This window comes from Vulpes vulpes, chromosome 3 (assembly GCF_048418805.1).
Source record: "Vulpes vulpes isolate BD-2025 chromosome 3, VulVul3, whole genome shotgun sequence".
In the NCBI taxonomy this organism is placed as follows: Eukaryota; Metazoa; Chordata; class Mammalia; order Carnivora; family Canidae; genus Vulpes; species Vulpes vulpes.
Genome location: NC_132782.1, coordinates 14,386,873 through 14,409,380, shown reverse-complemented (window position 1 = coordinate 14,409,380; position 22,508 = coordinate 14,386,873). Strand labels below are relative to the sequence as shown.

General features: G+C 37.3%; 1 protein-coding gene across 2 annotated transcripts in view; it reads right to left on the bottom strand.

Moving 5' to 3' along the window:
• Positions 1–22,508, bottom strand: part of CERS6 (ceramide synthase 6) — a 300,799-nt gene that overhangs the window by 48,626 nt on the left and 229,665 nt on the right. For both annotated transcript variants that reach the window (XM_025994106.2, XM_025994107.2), the window contains exons 7-8: positions 7,920–8,048; positions 4,869–4,975 (exon numbers count right to left, since the gene is read on the bottom strand). In XM_025994106.2, coding sequence (XP_025849891.1) covers positions 4,869–4,975; positions 7,920–8,048 — 236 coding nt within the window. The remainder of the gene's footprint in view (positions 1–4,868; positions 4,976–7,919; positions 8,049–22,508) is intronic.

Genomic DNA, 22,508 nt, shown 5'->3' with positions numbered 1-22,508 from the left:
ATGTCAGGAGAACAGAGTCCAGAGAGATGGGATCAATCATTGACTAAATGAAGTGGTTTTCTCTGTGTAATAAGGGAAAAATTGCCCCTATTTATTTCACAATAATTTAAGAAGCTCAACTAAGAAAACAGATGTGTGACTATTTAGAATGAAAGAGTACCTAATGTACCCAACTGAGTAGCCATTGTGGGCCAGGCGTTGTGATGCAGGCATGGCATAAGGATACTACTGGCCACAATCCACTATGTGCCAGTTGAAACCACAGCTTTGGGGATCCCTGGGTGGCGCAGCGGTTTGGCGCCTGCCTTTGGCCCAGGGCGCGATCCTGGAGACCCGGGATCGAATCCCACGTCGGGCTCCCGGCGCGTGGAGCCTGCTTCTCCCTCTGCCTGTGTCTCTGCCTCTCTCTTTCTCTCTGTATGACTATCATAAATAAATAAAATTAAAAAAAAAAAAAAAAAGAAACCACAGCTTTGTAAAATATGGGAAATTGTTAGGAATTTCAGGGATTACACAGAAATGGAGGTGAGAAAAGACAGATGCAGAGCAATGAAAATGGTAACAGCTTACAATGATGGGTTTAACCTCAAAAATGGTAAAAACACCAACTGTTCAACCACAACATAAAGGCTAAAAACACATAGACTTCTGAGTAAATGCAGCAACATGAAACACATAATTTGATTTCAAAGATTTGGTGTGCAACAAAAGAATGCAAATATCAGTAATTTTTAATACTGACTACATGTTAAAATGATATGATTTTGGATATACTGAGTTAAATAAAACATGTTTTACAAAAAGACGTCTTCTTACTTTTTTTTTTTTCTTCTTACTTTTTTAAAGTGGCTACTAGAGAATTTAAAATTACTGTGAATTATATTTTTGAATTATTTCTGTTGGACAGTGCTGCTCTAGAAGGATGTATTGTGGCCGAAAAAAAAATCTGGGCAGTGGATGATCATGAAAAGGCTAATCACGGTGGATGCTGTCTTGGTGATACATGGACTGAAGACACAAGAAAGAACAAGCTGAGTGTTATTAAGCACACAAATTACAAAAATTCTGATGGCTCATGTGGGAACACAAGTATAGTCAGGAGGAATCTGGAAGATATAGCTGGTGATTCCAAAGTAAATGGACTGAAAAGTAAACAAAGTCGAGGGCTCATAGAATGGTTTTGTTTCATCTTCCACTTGAAGCACAAGTAAATGAAGGAGAAAGAGGTTTATAAAATGCTTGTTAGAAGTGAAGTCCAATCCGCCTCCAGTACCTTCCCTCTGGTAGCCAGTGACTGTTTCACACACACAATCTCTAGGTAGTATAATGCTTTAGTTAGCTGACAAAGCTGCTTAGTACACTCTACTAAATTATTGAACATTGACAATCCAGTTATCTTATTTATCTCCAGAAAATGTTCAGAAAAAATTTATAATCTCTAGCCCTTTTCCCTGTCCCCAAATTATGAACCAGAATAATGAAAGGACCTGTTGGGATTCCACTGTAAGTGCCCCAAGGCAGGCCCTGTGTCTAAATGAATTCTCAGTACCCAGCCCTTACTGATGACACAGTAAGTACCCCGTAAGTATTTACTAAATACATTTTTAAAAATGGTGGTATACTGAAGGAAAAGTTCACACCTAAACAATATGGAAAGGCTAAGACTGGAAATTTTAGGCTGATAAGCTCACTACTGCAAATAGGTAATCAGATGGATGAGGGTGAGTACCTAGAAATAAAGAGCCAGAAACCAATAAGGGCCTCCTAAAATTAAGTCATGCAGGATAGACCTCATATTCTTTTTTTTTTTTTTTAACCCTCCTTCTACATGTCCAGAGGATGTCTTAAGCAGCACAGTAAAATTTTGATTTTCAAAAGGCCTTTGACAAAGTATTTGATTATATCTTTAAAAAATGTGGAAAAGTAGCAGACATGATGGTGGAGCAGTGATGAGACAGTAACAAGCAGAAAAACCATAAAGACTGGCAGTTGAGTGACTGAGGCCAACCCAAAGAGATTCTTCAGTAGTGTACCAGGAGTTCCTCTGGGTCAAGTTTTTTCTTCAGTGAGTTGGAGGAAGCATGAAAGGCATATACTTAGGTAGCAGAAAGATGGGAGGGATAAGTACGGCACTGGATGTAGTTCAGAAGACCCTAATTGGGCTAGAGTATTTGAAAACAGCATTATAAAAACTAACAGGAATAAATGAATGCAGTCTGTATAATTTGGTATACAAATAAATCATAATATAAATAAAAATACAGAAACATGAAATAAATTTAGGACAAAGGGGATCTAGTGTGGTAGGAGCTCAGACGTTTATCAGATCACCAACAATACAATGTCAAAGCTGCTTACAGCTAATGCAATGGCAAGCTCCATTAAAAAAAATGCAGTTCTAAATAAAACTTGCTTTTAGTTCTCTTATATTTTGTACGAGGCAGTCCACATTTAGAACATCATGACAAGAGGAATTCTCAGGAACAAACAAAGGAGAGCAAACAACAGGCAGGAATAATTGAAGGGATTAAAGATGCTTTCTGATGAAGAGAAAGCCTACAGATGATATGTTAGAGACCTTCACATTCTTAAGAGTTTTTAATTCAAAGTGGCAGGGTACTCTCAGTGTCTTCCCAGAAACCACTTTTTTGAGGAAGGGAGGGAATCACAGATCTCCTTGAGAATTTGATAAAGCCATACATCCTCCCCTCCAGGAAAAAAATACATACACAAACATGCTTTTTATACAATTTCAGGGGTTTCTGAATGGATTAAGAACCTTCAGCTTGTAAGTTATAAAGACCCAGGTTTCTGTTTCATTTAAGAAACCATTTCTCCTTCCACTTCTAAAGCAATACTCTTAGACTAGGGACATTGACAGAATTCCTATCCTGGGCACAGGGAGTAGAAGAGTCTTGAGCTGATGACCTGTAGTCCCTTCCCAATACCAGGATTTTCTAATCTAAAAGGATTTTTAAAAATAATTTCACAGTATTTAGGGAAATATTTAAAACACTATTTGCTATTGTTATTCACTCTATAATTTTAAATGCTAACAATTCTCATTATACTCTAGGAAACAAAGGTCGTTCAGGCACTAATGCAACTTATTAGGCATATCTGAAAAGGATTTCATTCACTAGATGTACAACTACAATGGGATTGGGTATAGAAATTATTTCTTGTATTACAAACAATAAAATATTTCTCTCCACAAGTTGCCTCTCGAAAAACTTGGCTCCATACGGGGTGTGTGTGTGGGGGGTGCTTGATAGTAGAAGTTCTACAACATTTGCAATGTAATTCTTTTGTATTTGGGTTACAAGGATTTTTCGAAGCAGCTAGTTTAAGGCATCATTAGAGGGGATAGCTATGAGTTATCTTATTGGTAGCATTGCATAATTTCTATATTCTGCAGTCTACGTTCTAGGCAACTCATTGTTGTCTAAACCTAAAGAGCTTTTTTACACATTAGCTAGAAGGAAGGAGAAGGGGTGCATCTAATTTTAATTCTACCCTCAAAGGGAAGTAAGCAAATCAAAGTACTTGAGCATAATGCTTATTTATTTAAAACTCAGGTTCTCCGAAGTCCTAGGTAAGAAAAACTTTGTATCATTCTCTTTAAGAAATATGTCCTGGACTTTACTCAAATTACTTCTATTTAAATGCTTACCACTAGTTCTGTTAATAATCTTGAAAGAGCCCCAATTCTGAAATAATTGCAGATACATTATAGGCAATATTACATGTGTTTCCTACCTACAAGCATATAGGACTATACTGAGGTTTTATAAATGCTTGTTGCTAACGCACAATGTTGCTTCTTGAAATGATTTTCATAATAAGTCTGAGAGCCTCAAGGAGAAGGGGTGTGTGTGTGTAATTTGTTTATGGAATTCCAGTGATAGACATACTCTCTTAAAAATCCCAACTTTATTACAGTTATTTTTCTATTGGGGCAAGTTATTACTGCATCCCTTAATTTCTCAGCTTTTTCCAATTTCCATTGCTTTAATTTCCCATTCAAATCAATTTCTTAAAATGGAAAAGAAAATCTGCCATCAGTGGTAGACTTTAAGTGATATAGAGGGCTCATTTCTTTTCTAGTTCAAGTAATAGCCTTCCAGAAAAAAGATTAATGACATTGGACCTGTTTGCTATAGAAAGAACTGTCAAATTCTATCAAAATCAGTCATATTGTTTCCTTAGCTCTGAGCAGAACAAAAGACATTCAGATATTAAGAGGCCATAGGGAATTTCAGGGGTTAGTTTTAGGTTGTACTTTCCATCTGTTTTAGCTATAAATACAGCTGATGAGGAGAATTACCGAGGACATGGTACTCAAATTTCAGTGTGGAGCAAAACCACCAAGAAGGCTTTATCAAAACAGATTGCCAAGACCCAACTCCAAAATCTGTGATTCAGTAGGCCTGGGTTGGGGCCCAGTAACATTGCTAACAAGTTCCCTGGTGATGCTGTTGCTACCAGTCTAGGGACAATGCTTTATAAGCCCCTCGTACAGGAGGATCTCTGATATATAACTGGTTGCAACATCATTTTTCCTTTATTTATTCAAACTTTCATAGCTAACGGTTTCTGATTCATACTCTAGCCTGGACCCCAAAATGGCACATGGCTTTCTGTGGTCTCCGAACCTCTGTAAGGCACATCCTTCTCTAACAATCCTGCAGAAAATATTAGTAAAGAGTACAATATTTCTGGAAGAGGATATCAAAGCCATTTCTCAAGTTCCTCCCCAACTTTCTTTAAAACTCTTACTAAATATTTGGAATGAAATTCAAAAGCAAAATAGTTCATAAAGTCTATCTGGAAGAGGGGACTCCATCAGAATGAAGATTTATACTCACCAGAGAGGAAATATACCCAGTCGTGTGGTGATAAAAACCATAGCAAACATAACAAACAGAAGATCACAAATTTTCTGAAATTTGGCATAATTTGCCATTTTGGCAGCCTGTGAAAGGAAGGAATGTGATATATTAATTTAGTTAAACTGGTAAATGAAAAGCTTCTTTCAATATGCATGAGTCTCCTATAAGATATAACTTACCAGATGCATAAAATTGCCTGCTACTTTGAAATGTCATGCATCATGCATCAGTATTTATAAATTACCCATAAGTTGACTGAAATGTAACATTAGCTAAAAGTAAAACTACTGACTGTCACAGATTTAATAAAACATTCAACAACCTGAAAAATTCAATTATATGGTTGATCTCAGGAAAACAGAAAAATACGAAAATTCTTGCATTATAGATGACATTAGCAAGCCAAAGACACCAACACAGGAATTTGGCATAACAGGTCAAAGTGCAAGTGCTAGGTAATCCTTTAAAACTCTCTAATGAGTCCCAAATACTGAGGCCACAAACTTTATATAAAATATACGGACGGAACCTTGTTTCATTGTCTTCTCCTTTCTACTTAGAAATAAAGGTTTTCCTTAAACAGGCAGGCACAAGGAATATTCTGGGGACACAGTTTCTTGGCTTATTCTTATAAATTTAGAAATAAAGAATATGTCAAGATCATGTTATTTCAATGAATCCATTTAGGTATAATTTTCAAAGTTATGTTAATGGGTCATCTTCTAGATGAAAGTCACTAATGTTCCAAATGTCTGTAAGAATTACTCTAATAATTTATGATAGTAAGTTAAGTGACCACTTTTTAAAATATAAATTAGGGAAGAAATTACATCCCTTTTCCTAATGTCTACACTTTTTACAGATGATTCTAAGTAACAACAGGTGACACTGAAAACATAATTTTGCTTGATCACCTTCTTTTTACATTTTCACATAGAATTCACACACACCCACATACACCATTATAAATTGAAGATGTCTTGCTGAATTCATAACATTATTTTCTACTTCTTAGAAAGTTAAATTAGCTGAGTCAAACTTGAAAGGACTGTTGATAATATCCACAGATGCTACAATTTTGTAGCTTTAAGTAAAACATAGAGCTATGAGAGCAATGGATTCCTAAGAAAAATATCTCTTAATTGAGCAGAAGCCAGAGTTCTCAACTTTTAATTTCATGAAGACTTTGAGTATGACATCATGAATTATAGTAAGAAAGAAAAAAAGCATCTTCTGCTTCCTTCTGCCTAAACAAAATGGTAAGCCATTTTCCCCTTACATTCATTCAACAGTATTCAATAAAAAAGCATCAAACATGGAATTTTTCTGAATGTCTAGGTGATAGATCCCACTTCAAAGAGTTGATGGATGACATATCTCATTACTTGAATATTCTCAAGCATTAGCATATAATGTAAAAAAAAAACATGTGATGAAGAATATTTGCTTTTAAGCCAAATGACTGGCATTTCTGGATTGTTTTTCTTTTCTGGATAAAGTGATAGACAAAGATTCAACCAGCTATTTCCAAAGACATTACAGTTGGCAGATTGTACAGGAGTGATTTCAAAACTGTAGACTGTATAAATCTCCACTTTCAAGCATACTCAGGGCTTAACCAAGTGACTACTGGTTTTCAGGAAACTGCCCTTATACACCTATAATACATGTATATTTCTCCTTTAAAAACTATGCTAAATAGAATTTAGCTTAAATCACTTAAAAAAAATCATAGTGTCACACTATCATCCGACATATCTAGTCCAGTAGGACTGTTTTTCTCTTTCACAGCCTTCTAAGGTACAGAGTTTTTATTTTTTATTTTTTTAAACATTTTATTTATTTATTCATGAGAGACACAGAGAGAGAGAGAAAGAGGGAGAGAGAGGCAGAGACACAGGCAGAGGGAAAAGCAGGCTCCATGCCAGGAGCCTGACATGGGACTAAATCCCGGGTCTCCAGGATCACGCCCTGGGCTGAAGGCAGTGCTAAACTGCTGAGCCACCTAGGCTGCCCGGTACAGGGTTTTTAATGAAGCGTTGTATTTATTTCAAATCGTGATTAATTATCTTTTTCGTAGATTCAATTTTATCATGTGGAATTTCTGTTTATCCTGTAATAATGAGAGCATCTCTATATTCACAGTGACAGTATATACTTCAAGGCGCAGAACTGTGGGCTGATAAGAATAAAAACTCAGAATACAGATACTAAATGAAATTTCTAGAAGAAATTTGTACTCTGGTAAGTTTATCTTTCACCAGTTACATAAATTTCTTAGCATAAAGTAAAAAATATTTTATCTGATTATATAACACTATTGGTTGTATCTCTTCATATGGGCCATAATCAAGAGGAAATACTACATCAAAATTTTCCTTGGGATTTTATCTTTTGAAATATGCTAGAAGCATTTTCCTTTCTTTTTTTTTTCTTTTTTGGTTACTTTGATAATCCTGAATGATAATGGTTTAGAAAGTTAATCAGAATACAACCAATATTTCCTCAAATACTCTTTATACTTATATTTGGAGAGAACATAGTTTTTATATTTAATTGATAATTCATATACATTTTCACTGTAAAAATATTAGGATATGATGTATATTGGCAGTAAGAACTATGACTAGTAATTAATTTCATCAGGATGTACAACTACCATTAATAACTAAATTGAGTTACATACACTTCCCAGATATATCAGTGTGAAACTTAAAACACCAGAAACACAACCTATTCAAGTAATGATTTTCCAATTGTAAAACATTCATTTCTTAAGTGTGGGACAGCAAAGGTTTTATTATTCCACTAATAAAGAATGCTAAGATGATGAACATTCTTTGCACAAAAATTAATGGACTAAAGTCTCATTTTACCAACTTAAAAAAAAAACAAAACACTTTGCAGTTTCAAATCCATCATATGCTATCTTTCCCCAGTGCCATCTAGCATAACATGGAAGAGCGGATGGTCTTGAATTCATGAATTCTGGATTTCAAACTCTTAAAGATGAAAGGAAACTTTTACCTCTAGAAGAACATCAGCTGAATCGTGAAGACAGAGGACCAGCGTCCCTACTCGGGCCATATTGTTGACATATGAAAAGGAAATCAAGAAAATAGCTACAAGGTGATGCAGGAACATAATGCCAAAGTCCTTGGGGAAGGAAAAACACAGCCATGTTAGTTCTTAGAGGACAGCAGTATTTCCATTCATCTCTTCCACTATTCAACAAATACTTCCTAAGGTTCTTAACGGACCTAGCACTGGGACTACTAAAATGAGTAAGATGTATTTCCTACCCTCAGGGAGCTCACTACAGAATGGCAGATACATACAGGGATCAGTGACTATGGAGGATGTGATAAATGCCAAGACTAACACCAGATATAAAGGGTGTTTTGTATGTAAACCAAGAAATTTGAAGCTATGGGAGAAAATGCCTCAGAATTTCAAGCAAAGACATTACTTGGATTTGTACTTTAGGAAACTCTTTTGGGCAGCATCACAGGTCCAACGGAACCACTTCTCTGACTATCGTGGCTAGGGATTCTTCATCCTTCTCCTGGAATATGTCCATTGGGGTGTTAAAATAATCCTAACATGGCTCTTCTGAAGAATCCTATACAAACAAACTCTAAATTTTAACCTTTACCTGTTCATAGTCATTAGAAAAAGTAATGATTGGCCACCTTTATTTTGGTCAGTTTCAATGGAGCTGGCTGTTGGCCCACAGGAGTTCATCTTTCTCTGACACTGATTTATCTCCTGACCATTTGGACATGGTTTCTTATGATATGGAATTTCTGTTGCTTAGAAATACAGACTATCATTTACTAATATTTTTATTCTGTTTATTTTTAAGATTTATTTACTTGAGAGAGAGAGTGTGCAAGTGTGTGAGTGGGGGGAGGAGCAGAGAGAAAGGGAGAGAGAGAATCTCAAGCAGACTCTTGCTGAGCTCAGAGCCCAATGTAGGGCTTGATTTTGTGACTTGGATCATGAATGGGCTGAAATTGAAAGTTGGATGCTTAAGTGAATGAGCCACCCAGGTGCCCCTTTGCTCATACTTAAATCTATTTCTTCCAAATCTATTACTTGGACTTCTCTGGGATTTAAATGCCAAGATTGGACCTAATGGTGGTGTACTTAAAGCCTTAGAAACATAAGGCTATTCATGTAAAGACAAATAAGTTAGCCAAAATGAAAAGCATATTATTACAGAGAGAGAGAGAGAGAGAGAGAGAGAGAGAGCAAGTGTATACACACACACACACACACACACACACACACACACACACACACACATTCTCTTTATTCAGTAGCTATTAATGTCATATAGTTTTGGATTTGAAAGGTCAAGCTCAGTGACTTTTAAACGTGTTTGAAACATTTAAGCAATGGCCTTTGTTTAGATCTTGCAAATAACTAATGATAATCTATAAGTAATGAAATATTGCTATTAGGTCTTTGCCACTTATTTCATTGTATAGTTCCTATACTGAAAATTCTTTTAATTATTTGGTTTTAATTTATATAACATGAACCTACAAAGCTATGGATATTTATACTGTTTAAATTCCTGTGATACAGAACCCTTAAAAATGTGTTTTTATGTTTTACAAAACCAAGGTTTAAACAATGATGAAATAAAATTAAATTTGTATGTTAAACCCAAAAAAAACCTTACAATGTTTCAGTGATTCTGCATATACTCTGGTAAGTTTATCCAGAGATTACTTTTCTGGTTGGAAAGTGCCAAACATTTACTGATAACCATACATATTGATTTATTACTAGGATAAACAATGGATTGGTGTCCTAAGTAAGGTCAAACGATTTTAAAAATGAATTCCAACTATTTCTCCTTTTCAACTAACCTAGTCTCCAAATTAAGCATGTTTAAATTGATGGTGGATACCACTTTTGAAAAAATCACCTCAACAGTCAATTGCAATTGCCCACAGCAGAACTACAGAATCAAGTCTTGCAAACTATTGACCTACCACTATGCTCCTTCCTTCAGAACCACATTCACTGTATGGTTTTCAGCTCACTGGCAGAAATAATGATCATGCTATTAAATGAGTTTCATGAGTGATCATGTACAGACTCAACAGTTTTACCTACTTCTGATTTTCTGATGTTCTTGTGGGATCTAGGATTTTCCTAAATCATTAAAGTTGGACTATACCAAAATGCCTCAGGCATACAATGAAAAAACTGCTCTGATAGTGTTTTCCACTGGAAGGTGAAATCTCTTCTCTCCAGGCTGTTATCAAAAATTTATTAGGTTCCATTAACCTGGAGTATAGTGTTCTACCAAACAATAGCTACTTCAAAACAAAGCATTCAGTGGAACTAACCCATCAACCAATATTTTAAACTGTTTCCTAAACATAATTAAACGAAAACATACCACACTAAATCCAATAGTTCAGTGAGTTTATGTTTGCCTACGCTCAATACACAGATTTAAAGTCTAACCAGCTGGGTACCTAACCAGAACGACATTTTCCACATTTCCTATTGTTCAGCCCTGAATGACTGCTCTGGATTACTGAAAGAAAACAAGAGTTTTTTCTCTATATAGTTTAAAAATGAATAAATATAAATTGATTAGAACCTTACGGGTGATTAGGACCATTTTATAAATTAAGTTTCCTAATTTGTATCTGATAAAAATGTCAATAAACAACACAAAGCTTCTGGCCATATAGCAGGCATCCCTTAAATACAAGAGACTTGTTTTTGAGACAAAGTTTGCTTTGTGAAGATGATTTCTGCATGTAAATCCCCTGGTCCTGGAAAACATTTATTACTGAGAGACTCAGAGTTATGCCCATGGCAGAAGACCAATTTTCATTATACAGTCATATCTGTATGAATATGAAAAAAGCATGAATAATGAATTTTGTCTTTTACATGTCTGCTTCAGAGAGCATTACAAATACCTTCAATGAAACCATAAATCATTATTTTCTGTGTTATATCTCCTTGCCTTGATACTTTTCTTGAAGTAGGCACTGAGTTTGGTCCAAATAACAGTTTTTAAATAAATTGTCAACTCGGACCTTATCAATGCAGGGTAGGGAACTCCCTCCTTAGGTCTGTTATTGCAGAAAATGACTGGTGTGTAGGTAGACACAGGCATGGCTGCAGGAACCTTAGCATCTTAGGTTGAAGAATGTTTTTCTGCATTTTTGGTGGCAGCAATTAGGTAGAAAGATGATGATTTCTTCTTGGCGTTCAGACTGAGGATTGATTCCAAAGACCTTACTGAAAACAGACCGGTCTGGCCACCTGTTTCACTGGTGTGCCCAGCCTCCTGCTGTTCCACCATATTGTTTCTGGGCATCTTCACAGCCAAGATTAAGGGCTCCTTCTATGTTTACTGCTAAATATAGACCCTGACCTCAACCCTCATTCCAGTGGCTGTTCCTATGTTAATTATCAGAGATGGAGGGGCAGGGGGGAATGTAGTCATGACTCGAAGTCAATTAGAATGAGTCTGTAATAAAAGAATTCAAGGAAGAGCCATCCATTTTAGAAACTGCTAAGATGATGCTGTTTTTTTCCTTATTACATATTGAATGGCATTTAGAGAACCTAGAATAGCCTCTTGCTCTGTTATGTGTAGCTTCTACAAAAGAAATTCCTGGATTCATGTAAAATTTCAGTTACTTAAGCTCCATTGCCAACTGTTAGAGTGGGAAATGGCATCCTTAATTCAGTTCTCCAGGGAATTTTTGCAAAATAAAATATTAGTGGTTAAAGGCCAGAGGGATCACTCTCACGAAAACATAAGTCTGTTGTTCTATATGATGGAATTCCCTCTGCAATAATGGGGATGCAAAGATTTGGAAATAATGCTCTGTCTACAGGAGGCACCAGAAATTCATCTTCATGTATAAATTTTTATGAAAGCAAAATTAACTCATTTCTCATTTGGGGGAAAAAATCCTCAAACAATAAGAAACTTATTCCCTAAATTCCCATTTGCTGGATAAAGTATTCATAATTTTATATAGTTTCTTTTGGGAATAATCTTTGCAACAAATAAAGGAAAACAGTGGTGAACCTTCTGAAAACAGAAATAAGACCACCAAGATTTTAAGTGATAGCTGATTGTGTATGGATAGTGAAGAATATGAAATATTTCTAAAATGCAGGCAAAGAAAAGGCTCTTCCTTCTCAGGTACAAATGACATGTATTAGCTTTCCTGAACTAAAGAAGTAAAATTAACAAATATAATAAACTTATAATAGAAAATTACCTGAATGGAAATCAGGTAATTAGCACCAGGTTACCCATTTAATAAATTTTCAGCTTCTCTAAGGAACAGAAGGACAACATCATAATTTATTTTTCAGAGAGCGAGAACAGAGAGGGAGAGGCCAAGGAAGAGGGGGAAAGAGACAGAATCTTAAGCAGGCTCCACACCCAGCAGAGCAAACAGAAGGACAGGGATTCAATCTCACAACTCTGAGATCATGACCTGAGCCAAAATCAAGAGGCAGATGCTTAACAGACTGAGCCACCCAAGTGACTCGGCAACATCATAATTTAAAACTGATTTCATTATACAGCAACTGCAAAACAACAGTTGAAAGCTCTCATGGCTGTTTTGTTTGGTTTTAAATAGTTGTTTTGTTTTTTTTTTTAATTTGAACCTTCAAGGTAGATAGAAAATTGTGTGACTTTTGACAAAGTAACATATTGTTTTTTATAGAGATCAATAACAAACTGTCTTCCCGTATCTTCACTGGGATTTTGCAACCTGAAGGTAAAACTCAGAAAGTTGGGGACAAGCACAGCTGTCCAGGAAGTGAACTACTAGCACATAAGTTGTCAATGTGCAGGAAAGAACGGCCACTCAGGCTCCATCTCCACTGTGGCACAGATGCACAGATGGAGGCGAGGAGGATTTCAGACAAAATTTACATATGGCAAGAATAATCATAGGTACTTTTTCCATTGAGGGGATAGGAAAATAGGTTCTCAACCTTTGGCTATAGCTAAAGTCCTGATTAAGAGCATGAAAAAAAAAATATATATATATTTAAATACATTTTAAAAAGCTAAGAAACAAGAGACTAAAAATCCGTGTAGGTCTTGAGATGATGACTAAAATAAAAATATATTCACAGTGATTTACAAAAATCAGTTGATTCTGATTTGCTCCGTATTAGGCAAGTTGAGGAAAATTATACCTTTCTCTTACCCATATGTCATGTGAAAAGTTCACATAATGTACTTAAAAGATATCAACCTTTGGGTACTTAGAGTCTCCGTCAATTTATTTGGGTATTTTATTTTTAGCTAGCCTTGAATGTTGGTATACTATAAAGAAAACTGGCTAATCGTGCCATTTAAAGAAAGATATTTCAAATAACAAAGCTCTTAAAAAATTGTAACTTGAATCCACTTTAGTTCTCATGGAAAGCCTATGCTTGCTAGGCTTCATGGGAAAATCTGGGAAGGGATAAAAAAAAGTATGATTGATTTGAGAAATATTTGTTCAGTTATAAAGTAGCTCTGGCAGAAATTATTCTGTTATCCCTTCTCTAAAATTCAATCCATGAATAAATCTTCATTTATACTAAATCTACAGTCAAGTCTATTTCAACAATTTTCAACAATAGACTAGATTTTTCCACCTTTGGACTAAATATATACAGACTGAGGTCTTTGCAGATGGTAACTAACTGTCACATACAAACATCATTCTAAAAACAGGTGCCAACACATTGATTAAAGACATCTGAATTTATCAGTTACTATGAAATTATTTTAAAAATATGTACTGATGTGACGTAAATACCTCTACCAGCCATTCTCAACTCTCAAATCCCCATTATTCAGCAAATAGTACATCTCGGCTACTCCACTTTAGAGCAGAGAAAGGTACAATATGGCCCTCATGCCAAATCTGGCTCTCCATTTATTTTCGCAAGTAAAGTTTTATTAGAACGCTGTCACGTTTGTTTGTTTAAACATCGTCTATGGCAGTGTTCTTCCTACAGTAGCAGAGTTGAGTGCTTGCAACAGAGACCGTGTGGTCTGCAAGTTTAACATGTTTACTATCTGGCCCTTCACAGACAAGTCTGATGGCCCCTACCTTAGAGCCACATCTAAGGACATATTATGGGAAACTTAAGTCATGGGAGCTGAGATGTGACAAATACATTGTCATGTCCAACTTCATCACATTTTCTTCCAAAAAAGGATGTGCAGGAGATTTAATTTTCATAGCTATTTTGAAGTAATTTGTAAAGTACTACTTTTAAGATTCAGATAAACTAAACTAAAATTCAGATAAACTATAAAAAAAGTTTTGGCAGATAGGTCTGTTGAAACTCTCATGATAAATTACAACTACAACTTCAATAAGATTTGAAAATCAAGAAGTTTCTTCACTGGTTTCTTAAAACAAAAGCTGTCTGTCTGGAGGCAATATGACTTTCCCTACTGCTAGATGTGCCATTACTTTATAGCTTCTGGGAACATATATAAAATTAAATAAAGAACCGCTGTCTAAGCAGTGTTTACCCAATCTTTCTCCTGTGTAACATTTATGGTACCATTTCAAGATCAAGAGCTCATAATCTTGTCTCCTATGAATTATTTAGTTAATATTTAATCTTTAATTGATTTTATTACTGTTGAAAGGGATACAATAAAATTTTATTTGTAGGGCAGAAAACAGTAAGATGGTGCTACGAATTCCCTTCCAAGGTGCCTGGCCAGAGAGAAGAACTTAATTTGCAACTCCCTGGAGTCCTCTTTTCATGCTTTCCTTTCCTTTCCCCATTAAGAGTACATTCTCCAAATACACTATGGTTTCAAATGACACAGATATTTTTCTTAATTATATACACATGTTTTTTTTCTCCTTGAACTTTGGGTTTTTGGAAATTTTCATCACTAGCAGGCTTGCCAAATTTCAGGTACCTGTAGTTGGAGGCCTTTTAGAGATGCCTTCTGGGCTCTGTTTAAATTACCAGTCATAGTAACTTGTACAGCTTTTAATGCTAGGAGGTCGCTTTTGAGACATTTTAAATATACCCGATATAATGGTCTTAAGTGGTGCACAGGTTTACAGACTTATTCTCTCTCTCTCAATATTCCTGAGGACAAAAAGCAATGGCAACACTTAAACCCATCTATGTTGAAAACATCCAGAATGATCAGTAGGGGGCAGACTGTGCTCAAGTAAAATCAGAAACATCCCAGGACCTGAAAGCCATCACCTTCATATTTACTACAAAGCCCTTGAGGCCCAAAATGACAATGGGCAATCAAGAACTCAATTTTGTGCTTTAGATGAAGATGAAAAATGTCTCCTTCAGGTCAACTTAGTTGGGACAATGCTGTAAGTTATCAGAAGGGGTTCAGAGGAACTCTGTTACCATAAGCCTTATCTCTAGTCTTCTAACTCCTCTTCCTTCAGCTGCCTGCACTCCCCACTCTTCACAAACAGCCAGAACTCTATCTGCAGAATTCACCTGTCAAGCTTCTTCTTGCCCCCATACAGGCCTCTGGCCATGCAGTTATTTATTTATTTATTTTTCTGGCTGGAACCCTGGTATTTTCTCTTGTCTTCTCCAAGCCTAACTCCATTCGGACTACCTGGTGAACTCCTTTCTATCTTCCAATAACGCCTACTAAACCCCATACTCCAAAGGCTCTGCTGACACTGTAATTTAGTCACATGAAGCAAGTATTACTAGAACTGCATTTTATAAAGAAACTGAGGCACAGAGATGTTATGCAATTATTCCAAAGTCACATAGTAAGAACAGGCTAGAGCCAGATCTGAAGTTGGTTGTGTGTGACTCCTAACTACACAGCAGGCTGCTGCTCAGAAACAAATGTGAAAAAAGATGACTGTGAGGAAGGAAGGGAATCACAGAGAGAGGATGCTTCTGAAAACACACAGAAGTGAGAGACTGACAAATAGAACATGGTCCATATCTGGAAAGCAGGAAGAGAAGGGGATCAAGAGCAAATGTGCAGGGTTGGTCATGAGTGGAAAGGGTGCCCTTTCTTAGGAGGGCAAAAGGAAGGAAATGGGAAGGGGTCTGTTTTATTTATGGAGATAGAAACAGAGGGGATTTATGAGTCAGGGAGAGAGCTAGAGCTACAATAAACCATCTTAGGATGACTTGAGAGAAACTCCCCAGAGGCAGCTGAACCACTGCACCTCCCAAATGAAAAGCAGAACCTTCCAAGTGCCAATGGCACTTCCTGCGAGAAGGGGGGTAGGGGCTCCAGAGGCCCTAGACTTAAAGACCCAGAGCCTAAACCAGCCTCCCTGTATAGATCCTGGGATGTGAGTCTCTCTGCAATGCAGCAATGCTGTGGCCCTTTGCACTGTACTGGAAGAAGAGGCTCTCAGCTGTCACCCTCCTGCACTGTGGACAGCAGTATGTACTGCTGCCATGCCCCAGGACTGTCCAGTGCCCAGGAGTCAGACTGTGACATCTTTTTTTTTTTTTTAAATTTTATTTATTTGAGAGGGACTGAGAGAGAGAGATATATATAGCAACAGAGACAGTGAGAGAGCAAGAGCCAGGAGGAGAAGGAGAAGCAGGCTCCCTGCTCACTCTGGGCTCCATCCCAGGACCCTGAGATCATGACCCGAGCCGAAGGCAGACGCTTAACCAACTGAGCCACTCAGGTGTCCCTTGGACTGTGACATCTAAAGATGCTTAAGAGCCCTCCTCTGGCAAGGCACTTGGGAATTTGATTGCCAGATTAAGCCACTAGTTAAGGCAGCCTTTCAACAAAACTCTATAAAATCACCCCATATAACATTTCTTTTCCAGAGAACACCGTTCCATTGTTCTCAGCCTGCACACAGCACTGAGTTGAAATGTCCTGATCACAGGTGGTATACCTTATTAAAATCAGCAGCCTATTCTTCCTTTCTTATATTCTGAAGACATAGTAGTGAGAAAGATACAGGCCAAGGCCTAAGCATCAGGGAGATCTGCCTCAGAACCTGGAAGGATCTACTCGAATCATAAATGGGAATATAAAAGAGCAACCCTGCACCTCTGTGAAGGAGGTGTTAAGTGGCCTGCCTGACTGTCTCCTAGTAGAAGCTCCGAGGTTGTTACACAGAGAGAATGCCACATCATGCTCCATCCCTCTCACGATCCCCAGGTACACAATGGCATGGTTTTAGTTTTTCAAACAAAGAAAGGATACACTGATACAAGCTGAGGTATTACCTTGGAAGTCCTATCTCTAGAAAATACTTAAATAACCTACACTAGCAGTTCTCTCATGTTTTGGTCTCAGAACACTTTTATATTTTTAAAAATCACCGAGGACACCAAACATATTTGTTGATATGGGTTATCTCTACTAGTATTCACCACATTAGACATTAAAACTGAGAAACTTGAAAAACACTTATTAACTAAAGTCTATTACATGTTAATTAACATAGTTTCATGAAAAATAACTACATTTTCCAAAATTTAAAAAAATGGTGAGGAGAGTGGCATGTTTTACATTATTGCAAATCTCTTTGATGTCTGGCTTAAGAGAGTTGGATTCTCATTAACTGCCTATACATTCAATCTGTTGCCCTAAGTTATTTTGGCTGAAGTACATAAAGAAAATCTAGTATCAAACAGTGGGGAAAGGGAGAGGTATCTTAATAGTCTTCTCAGGTAGTTAAGAATATTCTTCTTTGATATTGTACCAAAATTTGACAAGTGGGATATTGTTAAAGGTTAGGTACAATGTAGAATCTAAAACCATATAAATACCCTTTTCATATTTTTTTATATTAAAGTCCTTTGGTCTGTCTTGACCTTTGAATAGATCTTTTACTCATATATGACTTCGTAGCATCATACATTAGTCATTTGGAAAATACTGGTTCACTGAGTCAGTATTTTTATTTTTATTTTTTATTTTTAAAAAATCTTTTTTTTTAAGGTTTTATTTACTTATTCATGAAAGACACACACAGAGAGAGGCAGAGACACAGGCAGAGGGAGAAGCAGGCTCCATGCAGAGAGCCCCATGCGGGACTCGATCCCGGACTCCGGGATCACGCCCTGGGCCAAAGGCAGGCGCTAAACCACTGAGCCACCCAGGGACCCCTGAGTTAATATTTTTAAAAGTCACTTTTATTAATATCCCTACCAATCTCATTAGATAAGTCTTTATGGATTGAGATGCTATCAAACTCTCACTGGTGGATACAAGACTTCCAAAAATCTAATTTTGCTCGAAAGCTTGAATTTTATCATTGACAACAAATAATGTCAATTTTTTTTCCTGAAACTCAACAAAATCAGTTTATGTATTAAAAAAAAAAAAAAGACTCTGAAAAACACATAAGGTGGAGTAACCACAGCTTGTCAGTCATTCTTCCAAGTAAAAATGAGACTTACAGGAGAAAAAAGCTCAGAACACTTTTATATTTTTAAAAATCGCTGAGGACATCAAAAAGTGTTTGTTGATGTGGGTTATCTCTACTAGTATTCACCACGTTAGACATTAAAACTGAGAAATTTGAAAAACACTTATTAACTAAAGTCTGTTACATGTTAACATAATTTCATGAAAAGTAACTACATTTTCCAAAATTTAAAAAAATAGTGAGGAGAGTGGCAGCTTGTTCAGCTCTTAACACAAAGCACCACGTGCATAAGATTTTATTTATTTATTCATCAGAGAGAGAGAGAGAGAGAGAGACAGAGAGAGAGAGGCAGAGACACAGGCAGACATGGGACTCCATCCTGGGTCTCCAGGGTCACACCCTGGGCTGAAGGCAGCGCTAAACTGCTGAGCCACCTGGGCTGCCCACATTTTTTCTTTCTGCAAGCATGTGGCGGTGAAGAATACAATAACTACAAGTACCATTTGGGGCCACCGCCTGCAACTTTGCCCACTATTACTTCTGGACTATGAATACAGTTTCAACACAGTCAGGAAGGCAAATGTCATCTTAATATTATTATGAAAATAGTTTTCACCTTGCAGACCTCTATGGGCCACAGATTACACTTTGAGAAGAGCTGATCTAGAAAAATTATTTCCAAATATTGCTCAAGAAAATGATAATTAGCCAATATTATTAATAACAGCTATGCTAGGCAGGATATACTAGATTATGTGTCAAGAACAAAGCACTTCAAATTTCAGTGGTTAATTTATTTATTTTCTTTTAAGATTTTATTTATTCATGACAGACACAGAGAGAGGCAGAGACATAGGCAGAGGGAGAAGCAGGCTCCCAGCAGGGAGCCCAAGGCAGAACTCGATCCCAGGACCCCAGCATCACACCCTGAGCCCAAGGCAGACACTCAACCCCTGAGCCACCCAAGCGTCCCTAAAATTTCAGTGGTTTAAAACAAAAATGTGTTTCCTATTCACTGCATATGACCTGGGGGGTGGGGGTGGGGGGCTGGTACTCTGCTCACCATAGTCACTCAGGGACCCAGCTAATGGAGCAGCTTCCAACTCAAAAGTTACCAATCACGATACTACAGGGGAAAAGAGACACTAGAAGGTCTCACCAGTGATTAAATACCTCACAGTGACTCAAGTCAGTTCTGCTCACAGCGTACCCATCACAAGGGCCCATCCAACCATAAAATGGGGCTTGGCTGAGCAGGACAAGTGCCTGGGGGTAGAGAGGTGGCAATATTTGGTGAACCATGTTAATTACCACAGTAATAACTAACATCTATTGGGCATTTATTATGTGCCAGGCACTGATCAAAGAGCATGTATTATTTATTTATGCTCACAATACCCCCAGGAGTTAGTTCTATGAACTCCATTCTTTGGATCAGGAAATCAAGGCACAGAGAAGGAAAGTAGCTTGTTCAAGGTCATACCGCATTACCATTAGTGTTTTTTTTTTAATAATAAATTTATTTTTTATTGGTGTTCAATTTGCCAACATACAGAAGAACACCCAGTGCTCATCCCGTCAAGTGCCCCCCTCAGTGCCCATCACCCATTCACCCCCAACCCCCGCCCTCCTCCCCTTCCACCACCCCTAGTTCGTTTCCCAGAGTTAGGAGTCTTCATGTTCTGTGTCTCCCTTTCTGATATTCCCTACCCATTTCTTACCATTAGTGTTAAGCAGGCATATGGACTCCAGAGCCCATGCCTTTACCTTTTAATTGACCAAAATTACAATAATTTGTGACCAATGGCTTTGGGTGTTTTATTTTTTGGATGGATTTAGTGCCATGTGTTGGTTCAACCAAAGTTTGGTCATTATTTGCTAGGTAATGTTTTAAGCTCCATTTGTCAAGCATCATACCAGACAGTATTCATGGATATTATTTCATTTAATTCCATGCCAGCCTGCTTCCTTATAAAGGAGATTACTGCATGCTATTCTTTCACCTTAAAACTAATTGAAGCAGGGAAGATCTGGAGCATGGCAAGACCCTATTCACAGCACAGGTGCCAGGTATTCTCTGAAGAAGTTACCAGAGAGCAAACACAAGCCCGTCAACGAGTTTCTTGCTAAACGTAATCATCATACCTCTCTCTGTTAGGAATCTTTTACAGGATGTAGTTTTTCTCAGGTTAAAGACCAAAAGAGCAACAAGCTGCTTTCACCAGCTGGGCCCTGGAACCTGGCCATGGATGATTTCCTACAAAGGACTCTGAACACGAGCGGGGTTTATTGGCCAAGGGCCCAGGCTATCAAGCCAAACAGCAGCTTAGTTAAAAGGGACATAGGGCTTAGACATGAGCAAGCTGTTCTGGGCTCCAACACATTTATTAGTTTCCCTTGGAAAATTTAGATGTGCAGGAGAAATGCTCATTGTGAACAGGTGCTAAAGAACAGAATTTCAATAAAAATTAAGCCTTGGGATATAAATGATGTTTCAAATAATGTTGAGTACTGAGAATATACCTGATGTTCTAATAAGATCCCTTAACAATTTTGTTCTTACAGAAGGAAGGAAGGAAAACAGGTAGAGAGGGAAGGAGAAACAAATGGAGGGAAGAAAGAAGAAAAAGGTAAGTAAGGTAAAATCCTCAAAATATCTTGGTAGCACATAACAGAATATTTAAATTATAAGTCCAAGATACTAAATGACTACATCTGGGCTTGTCCCTTCACTCTGGGAAGGTTAATAATAATATATCCCATCACTGACTAAATAAGTACCAACCCCAGGAAGGATCAAGAGAAAGGCATTTTTAAATACCAGATTCTATTTAGAAACAGAGCAACTAAGAAAAAAAGTTGGCAATCCTAGGACACTTCCGGAGGAAAAGAGTTTATGAATAGAAAAGCCATTTTAGAAAGACTTATAAACTCAATGGGTCACAAAAAACGATTTCTAAACCTCACTTCAGTTATTGATCATTAACAGTTTGAGGCATGCATTTGGATTCAATGTTTATAAATCTTGGTTCCTATTTGAAATGGCCATTCAAGTTCATTGTCATTTAATAGGGAAACTAAAAGAACATTCTTTATAATGTTCTATTAACAACCCTAAGAAAAATCTTCGCTACTGGTCAATGGGTGTCTTCATATGGCTCTATTTCGTAATTAGGAAGTAGGCTGTTGTTATAGGGTTTAGTTAATAGTTGGTAGGGATAATGCAAGATAGGGAATGTATCTGGTTGCCAGGACATTCGATTGATCCTCGCTGATGGATGGAACAGCAGACTGTGCAAGCCCTGGAGCAGTACAGAGAACAACCAGGGACCCTCAGGGACAGTTCGCATGGTGCAAAGGAGAAAAGCAAATGCTACGATTCACTAATGAGAGATGGCAACAGAGAAGAAGGCTCTTCATATTAAAATGCATGCTGAGTTATACACAGGTCTGGCGGTGGCTAAATTCCCATTCTGTGCAAGACAGAAGAATAAACCAATGGCACCAGGAATGGACAGAGGTACTCTGACCACCTGAAGAAGGACTAGGTGCCAGATGTCTAAAGTAAGCTATTGGTGTTGATTAAGGAAAAAAAATGATGCTTCATTACTAAACATTGACAATATGTGCAGGCCTGAGATCTACTCCACGGACTTCACTGTAAAATTACCCTTTTTTTTATACATCAGTGGTTTCCACGCTGATGCAAGATATATTAAGATCTTACAAAATGATACTCTTCAACCCCTGAATATCATCCACTCAAGGTAACTATTAGGTAATGATCATTTGACTTAAAACAATGAAGACTTGAGGCATCCTCTTTGCTCAGTGAAAACATACATTAAATGCATGTTGAAGGGGACCTGGGTGGCTCAGTTGGTTGAGTGTCTGCCTTCAGCTCAGGTCATGATACTGGGGTCCTGGGGTGGAGCCTCACCTTATGCTCCCTGCTCAGCGGAGAGTCTACTTCTCCCTCTCCCTCTGCTTGTGTTGTCTAACTCTCTCTCAAATAAATAACATCTTAAAAAAATAAAATAAATGCACATTGAGAAAGTTCAAGCAAATGGAAGGGGGTTTGGTGACTTTTAGGATAGCAATGTCATGCGAGGACTAGGCTCCTGGGAGCCAAGTACAGTTATAGTCTTGCTTTTATTAATCTATTTGACTCTAGATGGCACACCTAATTCTCACTAAGCAAAAGAGAAACCAATAAATGGCAAAGGGC